This window comes from Nelumbo lutea, chromosome 1 (assembly GCF_056320005.1).
Source record: "Nelumbo lutea isolate HS-2025 chromosome 1, American lotus-T2T, whole genome shotgun sequence".
Lineage (NCBI taxonomy): Eukaryota > Viridiplantae > Streptophyta > Magnoliopsida > Proteales > Nelumbonaceae > Nelumbo > Nelumbo lutea.
The window spans coordinates 198167360-198184917 of NC_142684.1; the positions used below are offsets into that span (position 1 = coordinate 198167360).

Sequence of the window (17558 nt, forward strand, 5' to 3'; positions counted from 1 at the left end):
TACTCCGTTAGTTATGTAGTTATTACTGATTTCTAAGTTTGCAACTTGAGCCGGTTCAGGTTGAGCTTTTGTCAAAATTTGAATGAGCCCCAAGTTGAAGCACTGTAAATTGAGATGCATTAATTCTTAGAGATAATAGCACTGTAATAATGATAAGTAGATATACGTATAATAAATATTAAATAATAATAATAAATCGCTTATAAGTTTAATTTCAAAAGCCATGGTCAATGATCAAATATTAGTAAATACATTTCAATGTTTTATGAATGATACATTGATACATCTGTAACTAATTTATTTCATACCCAGCAAACACCAATAACTCTTAATTAATTAAGAGATGTGAAAAGTGGGGACTGGGGGGACAAAGGAAGGAAGCCATGACGCAGAGCCGCAACGTATACCTTGTGCACATCAAGCATGGTTTCCCCGCATTCGTGTTCTTTCCATCCTTCCAATGCATGCACTATTCCTGCTATACGCCATGCGCTCATCACCCTCCTTGGCAACCAATTCTGCAATCATCCATAAACACAATTCAATTACCTCTAAGAGGGAGGAGTGTCAATGGTGCAATTCATCATCAGAAACAACTCAATTGCATATGCAGCTCTCTCTGCAACCTAAAACAACACCTAAGCACCACTTCAGTCTTGGTTATCACCTCCTTGTAATACCCCACTTTATATTAAAGAATGAAGGAGGTAGGAGGTAGGTTATTTATTCGGGAGGAATTAATATGGTAGGACAAAGCAAATTGATGTCTTCTCTTTTTTCATTGAATGAAGATAAGAGTAATGTGGTGCAAATTTTGCATCAATCTTTTAATTAGGTTCTGTTTGAAAAGAGTGTAAATACAAATATGTACAAGGTTTGGAAATACCATATATATAAGGTTTTGTACCGGATATATTTGTATTTGCACTTTGCAATGCAAATAAATTTGCATTGATGTAAAACCATGACAGTACAAATGATTTGAGTGTAAATTCTAACCTATTTTTGTTTCAAATTTTAGCTTATTTTGTTTGATTGCAGTACAAATGAAGTAAACAAGAATTTGCATTTTTTACATTTTGCACTTCCATGCATTTGCACTAGTGCAAATAAAATTGTATTGCAACCAAAAACAGCTTTAGGCTGAGTTTGTAAGGAGTACAAATGCAAATACATAGAGTACAAAACCTTATATTTTGTATGTATTTATGTTGTACATATTTGCATTTGTACTGCTTCCAAATAAAGCCTTATGTGCAAATTTTACATTGCCAATGAATACAAATGAAACAAAAACTGCAAAGTTTGCATCAGTTAGGAATGCAAAATAATACAAGATACAAGGTTTGACACTATGTACATATTTGTATTTGTATTGTTCCCAAACTGAGCCTTGGAAAGAATACAAATACAAACATGGACAGTACAAATACAAATAAAATACAAATATATAGTGTAAAACCTTTTATTTTTGTATTATTTTGTATGTATTTACACTGTATACATTTGTATTTGTACTCTTTCTAAATTGAGCCTTCGAAATACAAAATACAAACATGAACAATATAAATACATACAGAATATAAGAATTTACACTCTATTTATATTTGTATTTGTACTCCTTCGAAACTGAGCATAAGGCTCAGTTTGGAAGGAGTGCAAATACCAATATATTCAGGGCAAAAGCTTCTATATGGTATTTCTAAACCTTTTATTTGCAATGTATATATTTGTATTTCAACTCTTACCAGACTGAGCCCAAAGTACAGTTCCATAGCTTATAGAGAGAGATGAAAATTAAACGAAGTTCCAAATACACCAATATAGAATAATTGATTGCAATGTATAAGCTTGAATATGAATGTGTATGATTCTCAACCAACCTCACATGAATGGACGTTCTCAAAAGCCTTGGGGATGGCCATGGCCGGTGTGTTATAATAAATACAATCCTTGCGCACTTTCTTCGGTGGAAAATGTGAGAATGGAATAAAATGAGTTCCTTTTGGTGCCTTCCTCTGCTCTTCACTTGTTATAACTCCTTCATCCACCAACCATACCTGCACTAGTGCAGTGCTGGATGTTCAACTGATCTAACAACTTGTTTAATCCTCCCCCTTCCACCATTTATGATGTATCTATCTATCTACTTGAAAACACTGGTACATACCTTTTGGGAGTAACTACTTGAAAGGCTCAAGTTACTCCACAACTCCTTAGGAAGTCGTAGTTTAAGCTTCTCAATATCATCCTTGCATGCCACAGCTACCTGTTCATGGTGCGGTGTCCCAAGTTATGTCTTTGAAGGAGATAAAAGGATTTGGAGTAGATCAAAGGACAAGGGTCTCAGTAGTAAAAATGATTTTTGCACTCATAATGTCGCAATGAATATGGCATTAAACAAAACAGAATGGTAAAATAGGATCCATATAGCCAATCCCTTAAAACTAAATTTAATGACTTGGAAACAAATATTAACTAAAAATAAATTTAATATTGTATAGGGTATATAATGACTTAAAGATTTTTCTCACCTATTGCATTGGTGATATTGACCTGCATCGATACCCAATTTTGAACTTTGGCCGTATTGACATTTTGATCATTGATCACTAGTTGCCTCTCAAACGTGAAGAGTATATGGCATTCATGATATCAAGTTAGGGGTTAATCATGGCCCAACTAGTCTAGGGTAGTTTCGGGCTTAGACTGATCTAATGTGTAAAAGTCCAACACAGGCCAAGCACAGACTGTAGGACTAATTGTGGTCTAGGCTTGGGCTAGAAATCTAAAATTCTGATTCGATCCCTCCGGTTCAGTGCAATATTATATTAATTTTTTAAGTTGATGCAAACATGTTATGGTTTAACTGTGTAATAAAATTTAAATGCACACTTCTCTAAAAAAATTAAAATTTAAATATAAATAATACAAATAACTAGCTAGATTCACTGGTGGAGTCTAGTGGATCTAAGTAGGGTCGGGCCTAGGCCTATTTTCTAGGCCAAAGGTATGTACCCTACTTTTTTTAAAGTTGTAATGCCCGGCCCGGCCTGAAATGATGGATCACGGGCAGTATTGGGCATGATACAATTGTATGGGTCGTATTGTGCTGCCTGTGGCCCGTGGGCTAACATGGCCCAGCACATGGCATGGCTTGGCCCATAGTGGGCCGAGTGTAGCTCGCCCGAAGAACTAGTCATTAGAGACTCCCTCCCCCCAACAACTAGTTTCAACTTTTTTGGGGGATTCTAGAAATACCACCCAATAGCTATAAACAACTATATAGGGGGGTATTTATGTATTTTGCCTTGGGAGATATAAAATGACAATAATGCCCCCCAACAACTATATAACTAGTTCAATGAGGTATTTAGGTAAAGTGAAAAATTACTTTTCAATGATCAAAATACCCCTCACAACAACTAAACAATGGCTAATTTTTAGGGTATTTTGGGGAATTAAATTATTTTTAGTTCCAATAAATAGCCTTATCCTCCACCATTCTCATGACACCAATTCTCATACTCTCTTATACTCTCGCATATACTCTCATACTCTCTCTACTCTCTAATTTTCAACTTGAATCAAGTTTCAACAAGAATAAGACTTGCTTGGATATCTCAAGTTAGCAATTTGGTAGACTTAGAGGCTTCAACCATTGAAATCAAGTTGAGATTCTGAACCAACAATCTGGTTAAGTGCAATTAAATTAATTTTTATTTTTTTTATAATTAAAAAAAATGGTCAACTCCTCTTGCTCTTGACGCCAATTCCCTAACGTGCTCAGTGTCGACGATGTCAATGTTCAGTCACAATATGATAGTGCTAGCACTGATATGAATGCTATTGATATTACCGACATTCCCATCCCTAGTACTGCTACTAGAAGTAGGGTAAAGAAAAAGAACACTAGGATGATTAGCCCGGTTCGAACAAAAATAGAGGAGGTTAAGGGGAAGGGAAAGAGAGTCGTTTGTCAAAAATGTATGAGTGAATTTAGCTACAATAGTAATGGTGGTACCATTCACTTGAGAAAACATTTGAGACACCATATGATAAAAGAAGAATGGAAAGAAACATCACAAGCACAAATAGGAAGTGAGATTTTTGGTACTTTTAAATATTTCCAAGGAAGAACGAGTTAAGAGTTAGAAAAATATATTGTACATGTTGAACACCCATTTTTATTAATTGAAGATACTAAACTTGAAAAATTTTTACATAGATCTATAAATCTACAATTTAAAAAAGTTTCTAAAAATACTATTAGAACATATAACTTAAAATTATTTATTCATATAAACAAAACATAATTTCTATGTTATCAAATCTTAATTCTAAAGTTGCAATTACTTCTTATGTTTGGACATCTAGGTTTAATATAAGTTATATATTTGTGTTACTGGTCATTTATTAATGAAAAATGATTTTTACATAAAAGGATTTTAAGTTTTACTAGGCTTGAATGGTCACGTATTGGCCCAATTATTGCTATACATATTTTAAATACTTACATATATATGGAATTAAAAATGAACTTTTTTCTATTAGTTTTGGTAATGCCAATAATAATGATTCAACAATAAATATTTTAAAATCTCAATTAAAACAATGTTTAAATGGTAAATTATTTCATATTAGATGTGCATGTCACATCTTAAAATTATGTACTAGTGGGGACCCGTGTGGTGCATAGGACTTATTAAGCGAAAGCTAAATAATAGAAAGACTCATTTACTAAAATACCCCTTATAGTTTCGTGGATTTAATAAAACATACCCTATGGTTAGCATTTTACTAAAAACCACTTATAATTTGTAATGGATTTAATCAATCTTTCATTAGATGACAATGGAAAATGACAATGTTAACCCTAATGTTCATTTAAATAAATTTAACCAAAAGAAAATAAAAATAATAATATCATTTTTGCCCTTAATAAGACATAGGTAACCACTCTATTGGCTATATTTGGCCAATTTTGTTTTCTGTACAAAAAAGTGTTAGGAGTATTTTTGGAATAAAATTCATAGGTTTAATGGCTAAACAAACACTCCTTAATGAAAGGTTAATTAAGTAAATAGGTTGTAAGATATATGGGATGTTTTAGTAAAATGAAAATTATAAGGTAGGTGTAAGTAAATATGTAAAACTATAAGGTGTTTTACATTTTCAAAATTTTAAATAATTAATAATTATTCATATTTTATATACTATTTTTAATAAATTTTTTATAATACAAAAATAACAATAATTAATTTCAGTTAGGTTTATTCATCAAACTGATGAAACCAATCAAGTCGACTTGAGTTGGTCGGTTTTCTAGTATTTTAGGTCGGCTTTGGTTCAAAACTTTTCTAATTCGATCAAGTTGGATCAATTTCACTTTGGCCATTTGAAAACCGACCAAAATTGAACGACCTAACCATGGATATATATTAATTTTTTATATTTCAAATATAATTTTAATACGAAAAAGTGGGAAATTTCCCATATTTATTAGTCTAAAATGTTTTATATCATAAATCTAATTTTTTTAATTTATTTTTTAATACTTGCACTATAATTTTCAAATTTAAATTTAATTTTTAAGTTTAAATTTTTTCAACTGATTGACCAAACCAAAAAATTGACCCAAACTGGTACAACTTGAGTGGGTTGGTTTTCACAAAAGGCCAATAGGTTTTAGCTTTCCAATTCCCCAACCTGACCAAGTCAATTTGGTTTAATAGTCTCATCTATGACCAAACTGAACCAACTCATGAACACTCATAATTTCAGCTAAATTAATAGTCTCAACTCTAATAAATAACAATAGTTTAATATCTAGTAGTTATTGAAAATTTATAGTGGAAATAGACAATTATTGAAAATATATTAATAATGAAAAAAATATAATAAGGACTAAAAATATATTAACTTAGTCAATAAATAGTATAATCTCAAATATTAGATTAATCTCTAATAAATATTAATCTATAAGTTATAACAGAAATACAATAAATACAATAAGTGCAATAAATTAAATTTAAAATTTTCAATAATAGTAGTTTAATCTCCAACAATTATTGAAAGTTTTCTATTAAATAACAAAACAAAATAAGTTTATATATAGTCAATAAAAATGCATTTATCACAAAAAACAATAAATAATTATTGATATAAGTGAAATTAGTTTTTTACAATATTATATAAAAATATTAAATTATTATTACTTTCAATATTATGTTATATTTATTTTCTACTTTTTATATTTTTTAAATTTATTACATAAAATCTTTATTTTAACTATTTAAAATCTAGTTATGCTAAGTATTTTGTTATTTAAATACTTAAATAATATGTAAAATATTTAAACTTTAAAATATTAATTATTTATTGATTATCTATAAAATCATAATTTATACTATTATTACATAATTTTATTATTAATTTTATAATATATTAAATTATTATTAATTTCAATATTATGTTATAATTATTTTTCTACTTTGAAGAAATTTTTTAAATTTATTACATAATTTTGTTATTTTAACTTTTTAAAATCCAGTTATGATAAATATTTAGTTATTTAAATATTTCAATATAATCTATACAATACTTAAATTTTTTTGTTATTTGAATTTTATTTATTTAAATCTATTATATATTATTAAATATTTGGAAAACATTTAAATTGATAATCCAAAAAAACGTAATTTAAATTGTTAGTACATAATTTCGTGATATTTTTTAAAAATATAAAATTATTTTTTGTGTTTTTAATAAATATTTTAAAGTTATTATATAATTTTGTTACAATATTTAAATAATTATTAAATTTTTAATCCAAACTTTATTTAGGTAGACATAGATAAAAAGTAGGGGAAAAGATAAATAGGAATTAGAGATATTTTGGAGAAAGTGGGGGGGGCTATATATATATATATATATATATTCAAGATGCTTTAAATATTATTTATCATCATATTCTAAAATAAAAAATTGTATAATAGATACTAAAAGCTTTGGAGCAAGAAAACAAGATTTTAAATGTTTATGTCAAAATTATGGTTTAAAATATAAACATTTTGTATTAAATGTTCAACATAGATGAAATTCTACCTATTCTATGTTAGAAATTTGTATTTCTTACAAACAAATTTTTACTGATTTTTATAATGCAAAAATGCCACAAGATATTGTACTTGAGGAAGATTGGGAAATGACAATTTGTACAAAAGAGTTTTTACAAAATTTTTATAATGCAACTAATGAATTTTTTTGTGTTTATTACTCAACTAGTTGTCTTTTAGTTAATCATTTTTTTATGATTGGTGAATGTTTTGCAAAATATAGAAAAAAAATCCACAATTTCAAAGTATTATTGAAATAATGAAAAATAAATTTTAAAAATATTAGGAGAAAATTTGTCTCATTTATTGCTTAGCTACAATATTAGATCATAGGATTAGGAAAGATGATTTAGAAGTTTTACTTGAATCATATTGTGAAAGTATGAATATTGAAATTGGAAATTAAAAAGAAGAAGTTAATATTATTTGAAATGTATAGTTTATATGAATATCAAGTGGTAGGGTATAGGACATCTAGTACAGGTGCAAATTCCACTTCTAAAACAGCTAGTTGTAGTAGTGGAAAAGACAAAATTTGGTCTCTAATAAGTAAGAGGCAGAAATCTACAACCACTTCATTAACAAGTTCATTTACTGAACTTAATTTTTATTTATAGGCAAGTTTTTCTACTTTAATTGATTCTTTTGACTCGAAGGAACGAGATAATTTTGATATTTTAGCCTGGTGGAGAGGACATGAAAAACTATCTAGTCTTTGCCGCCATGGCATATGATCTATTAACCCTTCTAGTGCATACAATTCCAATGGAGTCTTATTTTAGTGTAAATACTAGGGTGTTGGACGACAAGAGAGGTTGCATGAATGATGAAAGTCTAGAGATGTGCTTCGGCCTTAAAGATTGGTTGGATGGTGAGAATAAATTACAAGACAAAGGAGACATGACATTACACCTAATATTTCACCTGAAGTAGATGATGAAAATCAAGGAGATGAAGATCTAGGTGGAACTTGAAGATAAATGATGAAATCAATATATTTTTATTTTTTATATATACTCAATATTTCAATTATTGTAAATTTTTTTTCAATTTTTAAAATTATTATATTTTTTTTAATTTTATTTAAATTAGTTGTTATTTTTCAAAAATGTAATTTTTTATTTTCAATTTATAATTGTATTATATTTTTTATATTCCATTTTCTATATTTCATTCGTCCTTTGACCATTGTATTGTTCAAATTCAAGAAATAAAATTTCCATTTTTTCCAATTTGTTGTAAATTTTGTATTTTAAGTATTTAAGTTTTTTTTTTCATTTCTTTGTTAGATTTTTTATTTTTCCAATTTGTTCCCAAAGCTCAAAGGAAAGTGAAGTGTTTTAGTTTTAATTTTTACTTAGCAAAAAAATATAAAAGAAAATCAAAATGAAAAAAAAAATAGCTTGGCCCAATCCAGCCTAGGCCCAAGGCCCAACCCATAGGCCAGCCTAACATGGGCTAGGCCCATGGCATGACTTGCAACCTGTGGCACGGCCCAGCCCAGCATATGCTTGGGCCATGGGCCATGCCAAGCCAAACCCCCAAAGTATCCTAGGGGAGGGAACCATGACCCAACTCAGCCCGCATGTCGACATGGCACGGGCTGTATGCAGGTTGTGCCATGCTAGACCAACATGACTGGATTTGCACCTCTACATTTTTTTTTTTTGTTTAACATCTTAGGTTGTGTTTGGTAAAGTTGTTTTGGTGTGTTTGAACCCATTCTAGAATGAGTCACAGCAAAACATGTCCTTTTAGGGGTGTAGCTCGTATCGAAACAAGTTGTGGCTGGTTCTGGAATGTAAAATCTTGTGCTAGTCTAGACAAACTTGGATTTCCTACTCACTTTCTCTACATGCACTCTATCCACCAATGTTTTAAAAAACGGCCCAAAACCAAAACCGTTCTAGCCACCAGTTTTTAGGTCAATGGTTCAATCGTTCGGTTCGAACAAATGACCTGTTCTTACACAAAATTAGAAAAATAAAAAAATAATTAAAATATAAAAAAGGCCAAAAACCATTGAATGGGTTGATGGTTCAACCACCCGGATCAACAAGTTATTGACCAATTCAACGATTTTTGGCCAGGGACCAGGTTTGGGGTAAAACAGAACTGATTGCTTGGACGGTTCTCGAGGATAATGGTCCAACCATCCAAGTCAACAAAGGTTTTAAAACACTGCTACCCACAATAAACTACAACTTCACATCTTACAATACAAGATTGGGATGTGTGGCTGCAATTCAAGGCAGGTAGAGACTAGCTAGAGAATAATGGGCAGGAAATCTGATTTGAGTCCAGACACATTAATTTATCATGTTCTCAAATGCACCACACCCTTCATCTGTGTTTATCTCTTATTTGCTCCTCATCACAGTATGGGTATCAATTGGACTCAATTTAGTCCAATCCGATTCAGTCCAATGTGAGTCCATTATAAATGGACCAGGTCCAATCCAATTCAATGAATATTTTAGACCAGTCGAATTCAATATCTGAACCGTTCAATTTCTTTAAATTTGTTTTGATTTAGACTGGTTTCAACTCAAACCCGATCCATTAACACCTATATTCTTATATATATCAATGGACTAAATATTGGCTTAATCCAACCTAATCCAGTATGAATTTATTATAGACGAACCAGGTCCAATCCAATCTAATAAATATTTTGGATCGAATTAATCCAATCCAATATATTTTATTGATCCATCCAATCCATCCAAATTGATTTTAAACTGAACGGGGTCCAATCAAAAGCGGGTCCATTGACACCCTTACATCACAGTGCAGAAACTTATTTTTTTAATCAGGACACACCACACTACAGCTCCCAGAACAAAACAAGCCCTTATTCCCTATTTAGGTCCAGCCTGACCCATATCATACGTAAGCTACTATTCACAAAATAGTTTCGATCATATCACTTGTAGGCTTTAATTAGAAGAGAAAGACAATGTACCTGAACCCCTTTTTGGCATAAATAGAGGGCAATGGCACTAACAATTTTGTACGGCTTTCCTCTTAAAAGTACTTGTTTTGTTCCCTTTGGTATGGTGTTAAGAACAATAGCAACCACCAAGCTACTCCCGTCCACAAGTCTAATCTTGAGTTTTGGGTGTTTCTTGACATACAGTTCGCCATTTCCGTTCAATTCCTCCCCCTGTGCAGCACAAATCTTCTTAAATGTTAGAGCAGCAGTATTAACAAATTTCTACTGTAGATATCAACACCCTACTGAATGAATTTAAGAAAAAGAATGACTTTTAGCTTTAGATTTTGTTCATAAATTTGACATACAACAGAGGATCAGGATTCAGGAACCTCCACTCCATTCTCCTCATCTCATAGATCATTTCTAACAAAATTTCTAATTGGTTGACAACAACTCAGTAATTTAATACAATCATAAACGGTACTGTGACATTGATTGCAACCCAAAAGCTAGACTGAAAATCAAATGACCAAATCTGATCCACTTAATCATATTTTTTGTATACTGTATTTCTTAAATAGGACTTATCATTAAAGATTATTTTATAATGCGGATGAAAAATTTTTGGGTATAGACAGTTCTACACCATACTTGTGACAGGGACTGATTCATGTCACAAGAGCGTTTACACCTGTCTACACCTGTTCTGAAATGTAGACAAAACTGTGGATAGAAATTGTCTATATCCACAAGAGCATTTTGCAGGTCTAGACTGGACAGTCGAATCAGTTGATTTACAAACCGGACATGGCTCCAAATCGGATTATAGACCCCAAAACTCTTCAACCGAGACTTGGACTGAATGGCTGAACCGTTTGACGTAAGAACCGGTGGTCAAAGCAATTCCATTTCCGATCCGATTTCCAAAATCGATGTAATACTCACACACTTCTGTTTTGATAGATATAATACTGACAGACTTAATCCACCAATACAAATAGAACCTTGCCTGGTTTAGAAGTCCCAAACTCAACACCCTGACACCTCCTGCATCGGCTTCCAGTACAGCTTTCTCAATCAAACCATTGATTGAATCTCTTTTCCAAGATAACAAATACTGTAAAAAAAAATTTAATCTAATCAATGCATGATAATAAATATCACAAACTATATGAACTAAAAAGAGAGAGAGAGAGAGCAAAGCTTCTTAATTACTTGGAAACTGTATCTTGGTATCGCCCATGTTTGCATCTTGAGTTCATTAAACAGATTCCTCTCCACAGTAAAGATGGAACTGGAGATCCATGCAAACAACATGGACACGTACGTCACAGGCCATAACATCCATAGATACCATTTTGGAGTGTAGGGTCCGGAAGCTAATGAAGCAAATCCTGGCCGTAGATGGTAGATGGATTCTAGCGTAGTCAGATGTGTTAAATGGACTACATGTGGTGTCTCCTGCTGTCCTTTGTGTGAAGTTTCATACACTGTATCAGAGGAATCATCCATGGTGCCATACATGTAATCATATATAGGCATGAAGAGCGAGTAGTTGGTTCGAAATTTTGTGTGGTGAAGAGAGTGGAACCTGTGTTGGATTAAACATTAATTAATTCTCTACATGTTAATTAGAAATCAAGCTTCCATAACATGGGTAAGGGTACAAGTAGGGCAGTCTGGTCCGGGTTCAAGCTCAATCCTGGCACAACTATAAGAATTGGGCCCAAGACTCGAAGTTGGATCGAGCCTGAGGTCACATTTAATCTGCTTAACCCAAACCCAGTTCACACTGAAATTCGATGCATGCAGGTTGGGTTAATCTGGTTTAAGGGTGTCAATGGAGTACTGGTTTTGGATTGGACCCCGTTCAGTCCAAAATCAATTTGGATGGATTGGGCGGACCAACAAGGCATATTGGATTGGACCAATTCGATCTAAAATATTTATTAGATTGGATTGGACCTGATCCATTCGTAACAAATTTATATTGGATTGGGTTGGATTAAGCCAATATCTGGTCCATTGATATAAGATAAGAATATATGTGCCAATGGACCGGGTTTGGGTTGAAACCAATCTAAATCCAAATGAATTTGAACAGATTGGGTGGTTCAGACATTGAATTGGACCGGTCCAAATTGATCCAAAACATTCATTGGATTGGATTGGACCTGGTCCATTTATAATGAACTCACATTGGACTGGATCGGATTGGACTAAATCCAGTCCAATTGACACCCCTAGTCTGGTTAATTGGTCACTTCAAACTAAAATTTAACATAAATGTCACCACATCAGCGCCACATAGGTGTGTTGGCATTAATTGTGCATGAAACCACTGTTTGGTTTCACTGTTTATTAAATAAACACTAAAAATCATAAATTCTTGGATTTTAAGAAAAGTTAAATTCTTGTTTTCTCCAATACCTCAACATTTTTTAAAATAAAATGCTTATGTGGCACACTTTTATGGGATATTAGTCTGAGGTAAAAAATAAAAAATGTTTAAAGTAATGACCAACCGAACAATAAAAACAAAAAAATAAATATTTAAAGTAAAGTTGCACAAATAAACGTTTAAAGCAATAAATGGCCCATCTATGAACAGCCACATTACCAAATATATACATAATTAAACTGGACGTTCAAGCTACATATAATGATATTAATAGAATACGTTGTGAATTGTTTCAAAATCAGAATATTTAGTCTAAAATGAAAGGTTTAAGGGTTTAAAGACTTACGATGGAGTATACATGAGATACTTGAGAAAGGGAAAGATGTTGAAAAGCCTCTTTGGCACCATCTCGAAGTTGCAGTGCCCCATATTGTTCATGAAATCAACGTAAGTGAAATACAGACCAATTGCTCCAAGCGAGATTGTCCCAGTAAATATCGTGGCCATGATGGGGATTGAGAACAGACTAAAATAAAGCAAATGTTCTGCAAATGGATGAACCACAGCTGCCACAAGCAGAAAACAAATTAGAGGGAAGTTTATATATATATATATATATATATGAGTAAGATTTAAGTACAGAGTGTTCGTCTGTATGAATGATATCCTACGCACTTTCGCCCTATATTTGCACCAGCTGTTCTACTATTTGGCTTTGGAAAATTCAAAAATTTGTTCACTGGTAAAGCTTATTTCAATATTTGCTTTTAATTTTTTCATCTAAAGTCAAAGCTGATGGATGAATAAAATCACTGGTTTTAAGAATTTGTTAATTTATTCCATTTATATGTATATGTTGGTTCAGTTTTACTGGCATTTGGTAAGAATGTAATTGTATCTTGAAAATAATAATAAATACAAATTTCAACACATATTTGCATTTAAAATGAGGAACAAACTTTACACTCAATGTTGGTCAATATAAAAAAGGCAGATTCCAGTATTGGGATTGTATTTGTATATATCACAACTAAAAATATTTGACAAGAGTATAAAATTATCATTATAAAATTAAACCAACCTTGTATTTTTATGGATCAGACATATTTTGTATTTATATTGCACAATTTTGTATTTACACTCTTCCTAAAGGGAGCCATATAGGATCGACATGGTTAACGAACATTGGGGTCAAAGACATGGATCGATTTGGTTAACGAATATCGGGTCAAAGACATGGTGAAAAGAGAATAAGAAAGAAAAAAAAAAAAATCAGAACCAATAACGTGGGATTCAATCCCATTTTAGAGTTGAAGCAGTTATCCCTGAGCATATCTCCCCTGCAACCTCCCAATGAAATACGAACGGACCAGTGATGGAATTAAATTACAAGCATCACTTTGAGCTGCTTTTTAATTTCCAACGCTAGAGTGCCTGTGTTTCACTGGGGTTACAAGGGAGTGCTGCGACCGCAGTCGTAGGAGATGTAAACTAGGGGTATGATCTCGGTGAATCCAACCTGAGCTTGGATTGATTCATCATAAGATGGGCTTTGATTTTCAGTTATTAGGCTGGGTGTAGTGTGTAGGTCCAAAATATTGTGATTTTCGACCTTTTTGGGATGGAACCAGGCTTAGGCTTTAAGAAGTTGAATCTGGCCTGAGTATATGCAGACACAACATATATATACATATATACATCTTGCCTGTTTCAAAAAACAAAAAAAAAAAAAAGAATTTTTATAACCATTTAATGCAGTGGGCTTAATAGGCCCGATGAAGATTGATTGACCACCCGAGATCATAACCCAAATCGAACCGAGTATGTTAAATCTCAGTTTGGGCTGGAGATCAAATTTAACTTGGGCTCGGTCCGAGCTCAGGCCTTAGGCCCAGTTCTTTGGGTTGGGTCTGGGTCGACCTTAAACCTGGCCCAGCATGCCCGACAAACACCAACACCCCTGATACCGTGCCACGTGGATGATTGTATTATACGACAGCAAGAATAAATGGCAAAGGAATAATTATTATGAATTATGATATTTGCATTCTCACCTACCCCACCTTCTGGTTTGAATGAGAAAGGAGGAATGCTACCTAATAGCCATGCGGGTTGGGTCAAACCTTACGTCCTATCTTTGAATTCACTAAATTCCGGATGTTTTGTTCTGGTTTGAAGATTCTTTTTAAATTAATAAATAATCCTACCATGAAATACAAACTTTTGCACCCCTCTCTCACCCCCATCATGTACTTATTAAAACACCCAGAAGAAATAACTAACACAGACAAATAAACAAACATTTTTATTAATTTAGCGTATTATATTGTTGGTATGGACTCTGAGATTGAACTGATGGTGATCATGATCAAATGTAGAGGGACCCTTATTTGAAGGAGGGTCATCTTCCATCATTGTATTCCCTTATTTCCTGATGGACATTTATATTAGAAAATATATGTACCAAAATATGCATATATGCATGTGTAACGCTGAGAGCATGTACATATATGTACATTATTATTAATGCATATATGTATATGTATTTATGTATGGTATGAAGTGATCTTACATGTAATGGGCTCAGTGACAATAGAGGCATGATGATGGGAATGATAGCGTGAATAAAGAAAGTGATGGTGCAGAACTCTGTGAAGCCAGTAGTAGAGAAACTCCACGGGGCCAGCGTGAAAGAGTATGACGAGAAATATGCCATCCCACCTCCACATTGGCAATCTTGAAGCTCCAGGAAAGATTTGTGGTATGATATAATTGACAATTCCATTAAGAATGATCTGGTCATCCCTGCCAAATAAACTCATGATTTCAGAGAAAGAAGAAGGAAAAAGAGAGAGAGAGAGAGAGAAGAAGAAGAAGAAGAGACCAGTTACCAGTTTCTTTCTCTGTCCACTTGTTCAAACTCGATACCCTTGTGAACGATCCTGTGCTTGCTTTTGGCAGTCTGGTAACGAGCTAAGCTTATCCATAGCTGGCTATGAAGCATCCTCGACAGCAAAAACGGGAAGGTAAGCAAGTAACCGACGTCCCTCTCATTTTCATCCTTGGTAACAAATTGATAAATGCTATGTACTACCCAAGGCGCCAAAACCACATACTTGAACCATAAAAATGAAAAGAGAAGAAATTGATCAGATTAGTTTCGAACTTCACAAGCTACCGAAAAATGAAAAGAAAATGAAGAATAAGAATGAAATACTTTGAAGTTTCCGAGCTTTTGCCATGGCCAGTTGGTCAATGGACCTGGTTTAGAAGCCATGCTTTACTTATCGAAACTCGATCGGTCTGCAGGTTGAAGATTAATGAGTTTAGGCATGCACTCAGCTGCTGCTGCAAAGAATTTAAATATACAACATCTCAAACGGTTTTGTTTGTGGTGTAACCTCCTGCAATGCAATGGTAATAGGAAAACCGGCCGGCCACAATCGCTCGTGAAATCTATAAATAATTTTGATTTTGATTTTTTTTTGAAGGAGCCAGGAGCCACGCCTTAGCCCTGGTGAGGTGACAATTAATGGCTACGGTGAGGTGACAACCATCTGTGACTTATTCTGAATTATTGAGCATGTAAATGGTTAGTTGGGTTGGTAGGTGAAAATAAAAAGCTTACGAAGGCGATTCTTTTAAATGCCATCCAGAGAGAGAGAATCCTGCATTTGTTGGATGTGTTCACACCTGCGCCCCTGAAAAGGAGGCGCCCTACAATGCCCCACGGCACATCTCGAACTTGTATAATACGGTAGATGTTCTTAATACAACGTCGGGATGTGCAATGTGGGGATGTAAACTCGTCAAAGTGGGAATGGCATTTACTCTATTTGACCGTGCTACTGAGTCATAAGTAAATGTGGAGTACAACCATGGAAAATCAGATTGAACCCACTCGGTCGATTTGGGCCGGATTAGAAAACTGTGGACCTGACTTAACTCCCTGTTGAGTTAGGGTTAAATCTTGAGCAACCTCATCAAACTTGTGCATGACGTGTTCTTATATCCAAAGAATTTGTAATCCATCAATTGGTATCATAGATCTTTTTAATTAGGTAGAATTTATTCAAATTCATGGGTGGATTTGGATTAGTCAGAACTCTTCAAGTACCACGTGTTCCTGGCAACATAGATTTTTCCGTGATAAATATAAATATGTTACAGTAGAACAACCTGAAGACACAAAAAAGTTTGATAAAGAATAAAGAAAAACAAGAACAAAAACACAAACAAAAAATTAAAGAATCACGTGATTTGGCTTTAGCTACATCTGCTGGAAGGAAGATATAAAATTCATTGTATTCTCTCAAAAACCTTTAACCCCACACACTTTAATTTTGATTCATTCACAATACCTACCATCTCTCTATCTTTTTGTACAAACCAAATGTCATATCCATACTACTGTTGTGGCCTCCATTTCCATCACAAATCACTATTTCTCCTCAAATGCAGATTAGGACATAAAGTTGGCCACAACGAGAATTCAAGTAACAACACAACAATATGCATATATATGCATAGATGCATATATCTGATGGAGGGTGATTTGACCCAACCTCTTAACCAGGGGATACGTGGATATGATTCGACGTAAATGACAGTTCAGCATGACAGTTTTGTCACAATTTGGCGTAATAAACTCGTTGAAACCCCAGTAGGACTGCTCGCCACAAAACAACTCGCTACAAAATGGTTTGTTGCAAGGCAGCTCGCTACAAAGGAGTTCGCTATAAGGGAGCTCGTTACAAATGAGTTCGCTACAAGGGAGCTCGCTACAAAAGAGCTCGTTATTGAGCAACCCAAAGTTTTTGGGAAACTCATTACCCGACAAGACCATGCCTGTCAGACTGCTCCTACGTCTCTTGTCTAGCGGCATAGCACCTGCCAGTCCAGAGGACTGCGCCCATGTCTCACGTCAGGCGGCGTCGTGCACGCCAGCTCTGCATAACGTCTCTCAACTGACAGGACCATACTCTGCGACGGTTACCTGCATTAACTGAATCAGCCTGGCGAGTAACAACTATAGCAGAGAATCAGAGGTGGTTACACCCGATTTGACAGAGCATCAGTATATAAGGATTCCAACTCCCAA

General features: G+C 33.5%; 1 protein-coding gene across 2 annotated transcripts; it reads right to left on the minus strand.

Moving 5' to 3' along the window:
* Positions 1-207: 207 nt before the first annotated feature.
* On the minus strand, positions 208-16037 carry LOC148880248 (very-long-chain aldehyde decarbonylase GL1-4-like). Of its 2 annotated transcripts, XM_088962114.1 has the most exons (11): positions 15859-16037; positions 15675-15760; positions 15349-15572; positions 15030-15262; positions 12804-13023; positions 11272-11647; positions 11066-11173; positions 10084-10284; positions 2171-2269; positions 1884-2060; positions 208-518 (listed from the first exon to the last, which is right to left on the minus strand). In XM_088962114.1, the coding sequence occupies exons 2-11, from the start codon at positions 15732-15734 to the stop codon at positions 333-335; spliced, it is 1884 nt and encodes a 627-aa protein (XP_088818240.1). In that variant the 5' UTR covers positions 15735-15760; positions 15859-16037; the 3' UTR covers positions 208-332. The 2 variants fall into 2 exon arrangements, with proteins under 2 accessions (XP_088818240.1, XP_088818239.1); XM_088962113.1 differs by having other exon boundaries at positions 15675-16012.
* Between the last annotated feature and the right edge of the window lie 1521 nt (positions 16038-17558).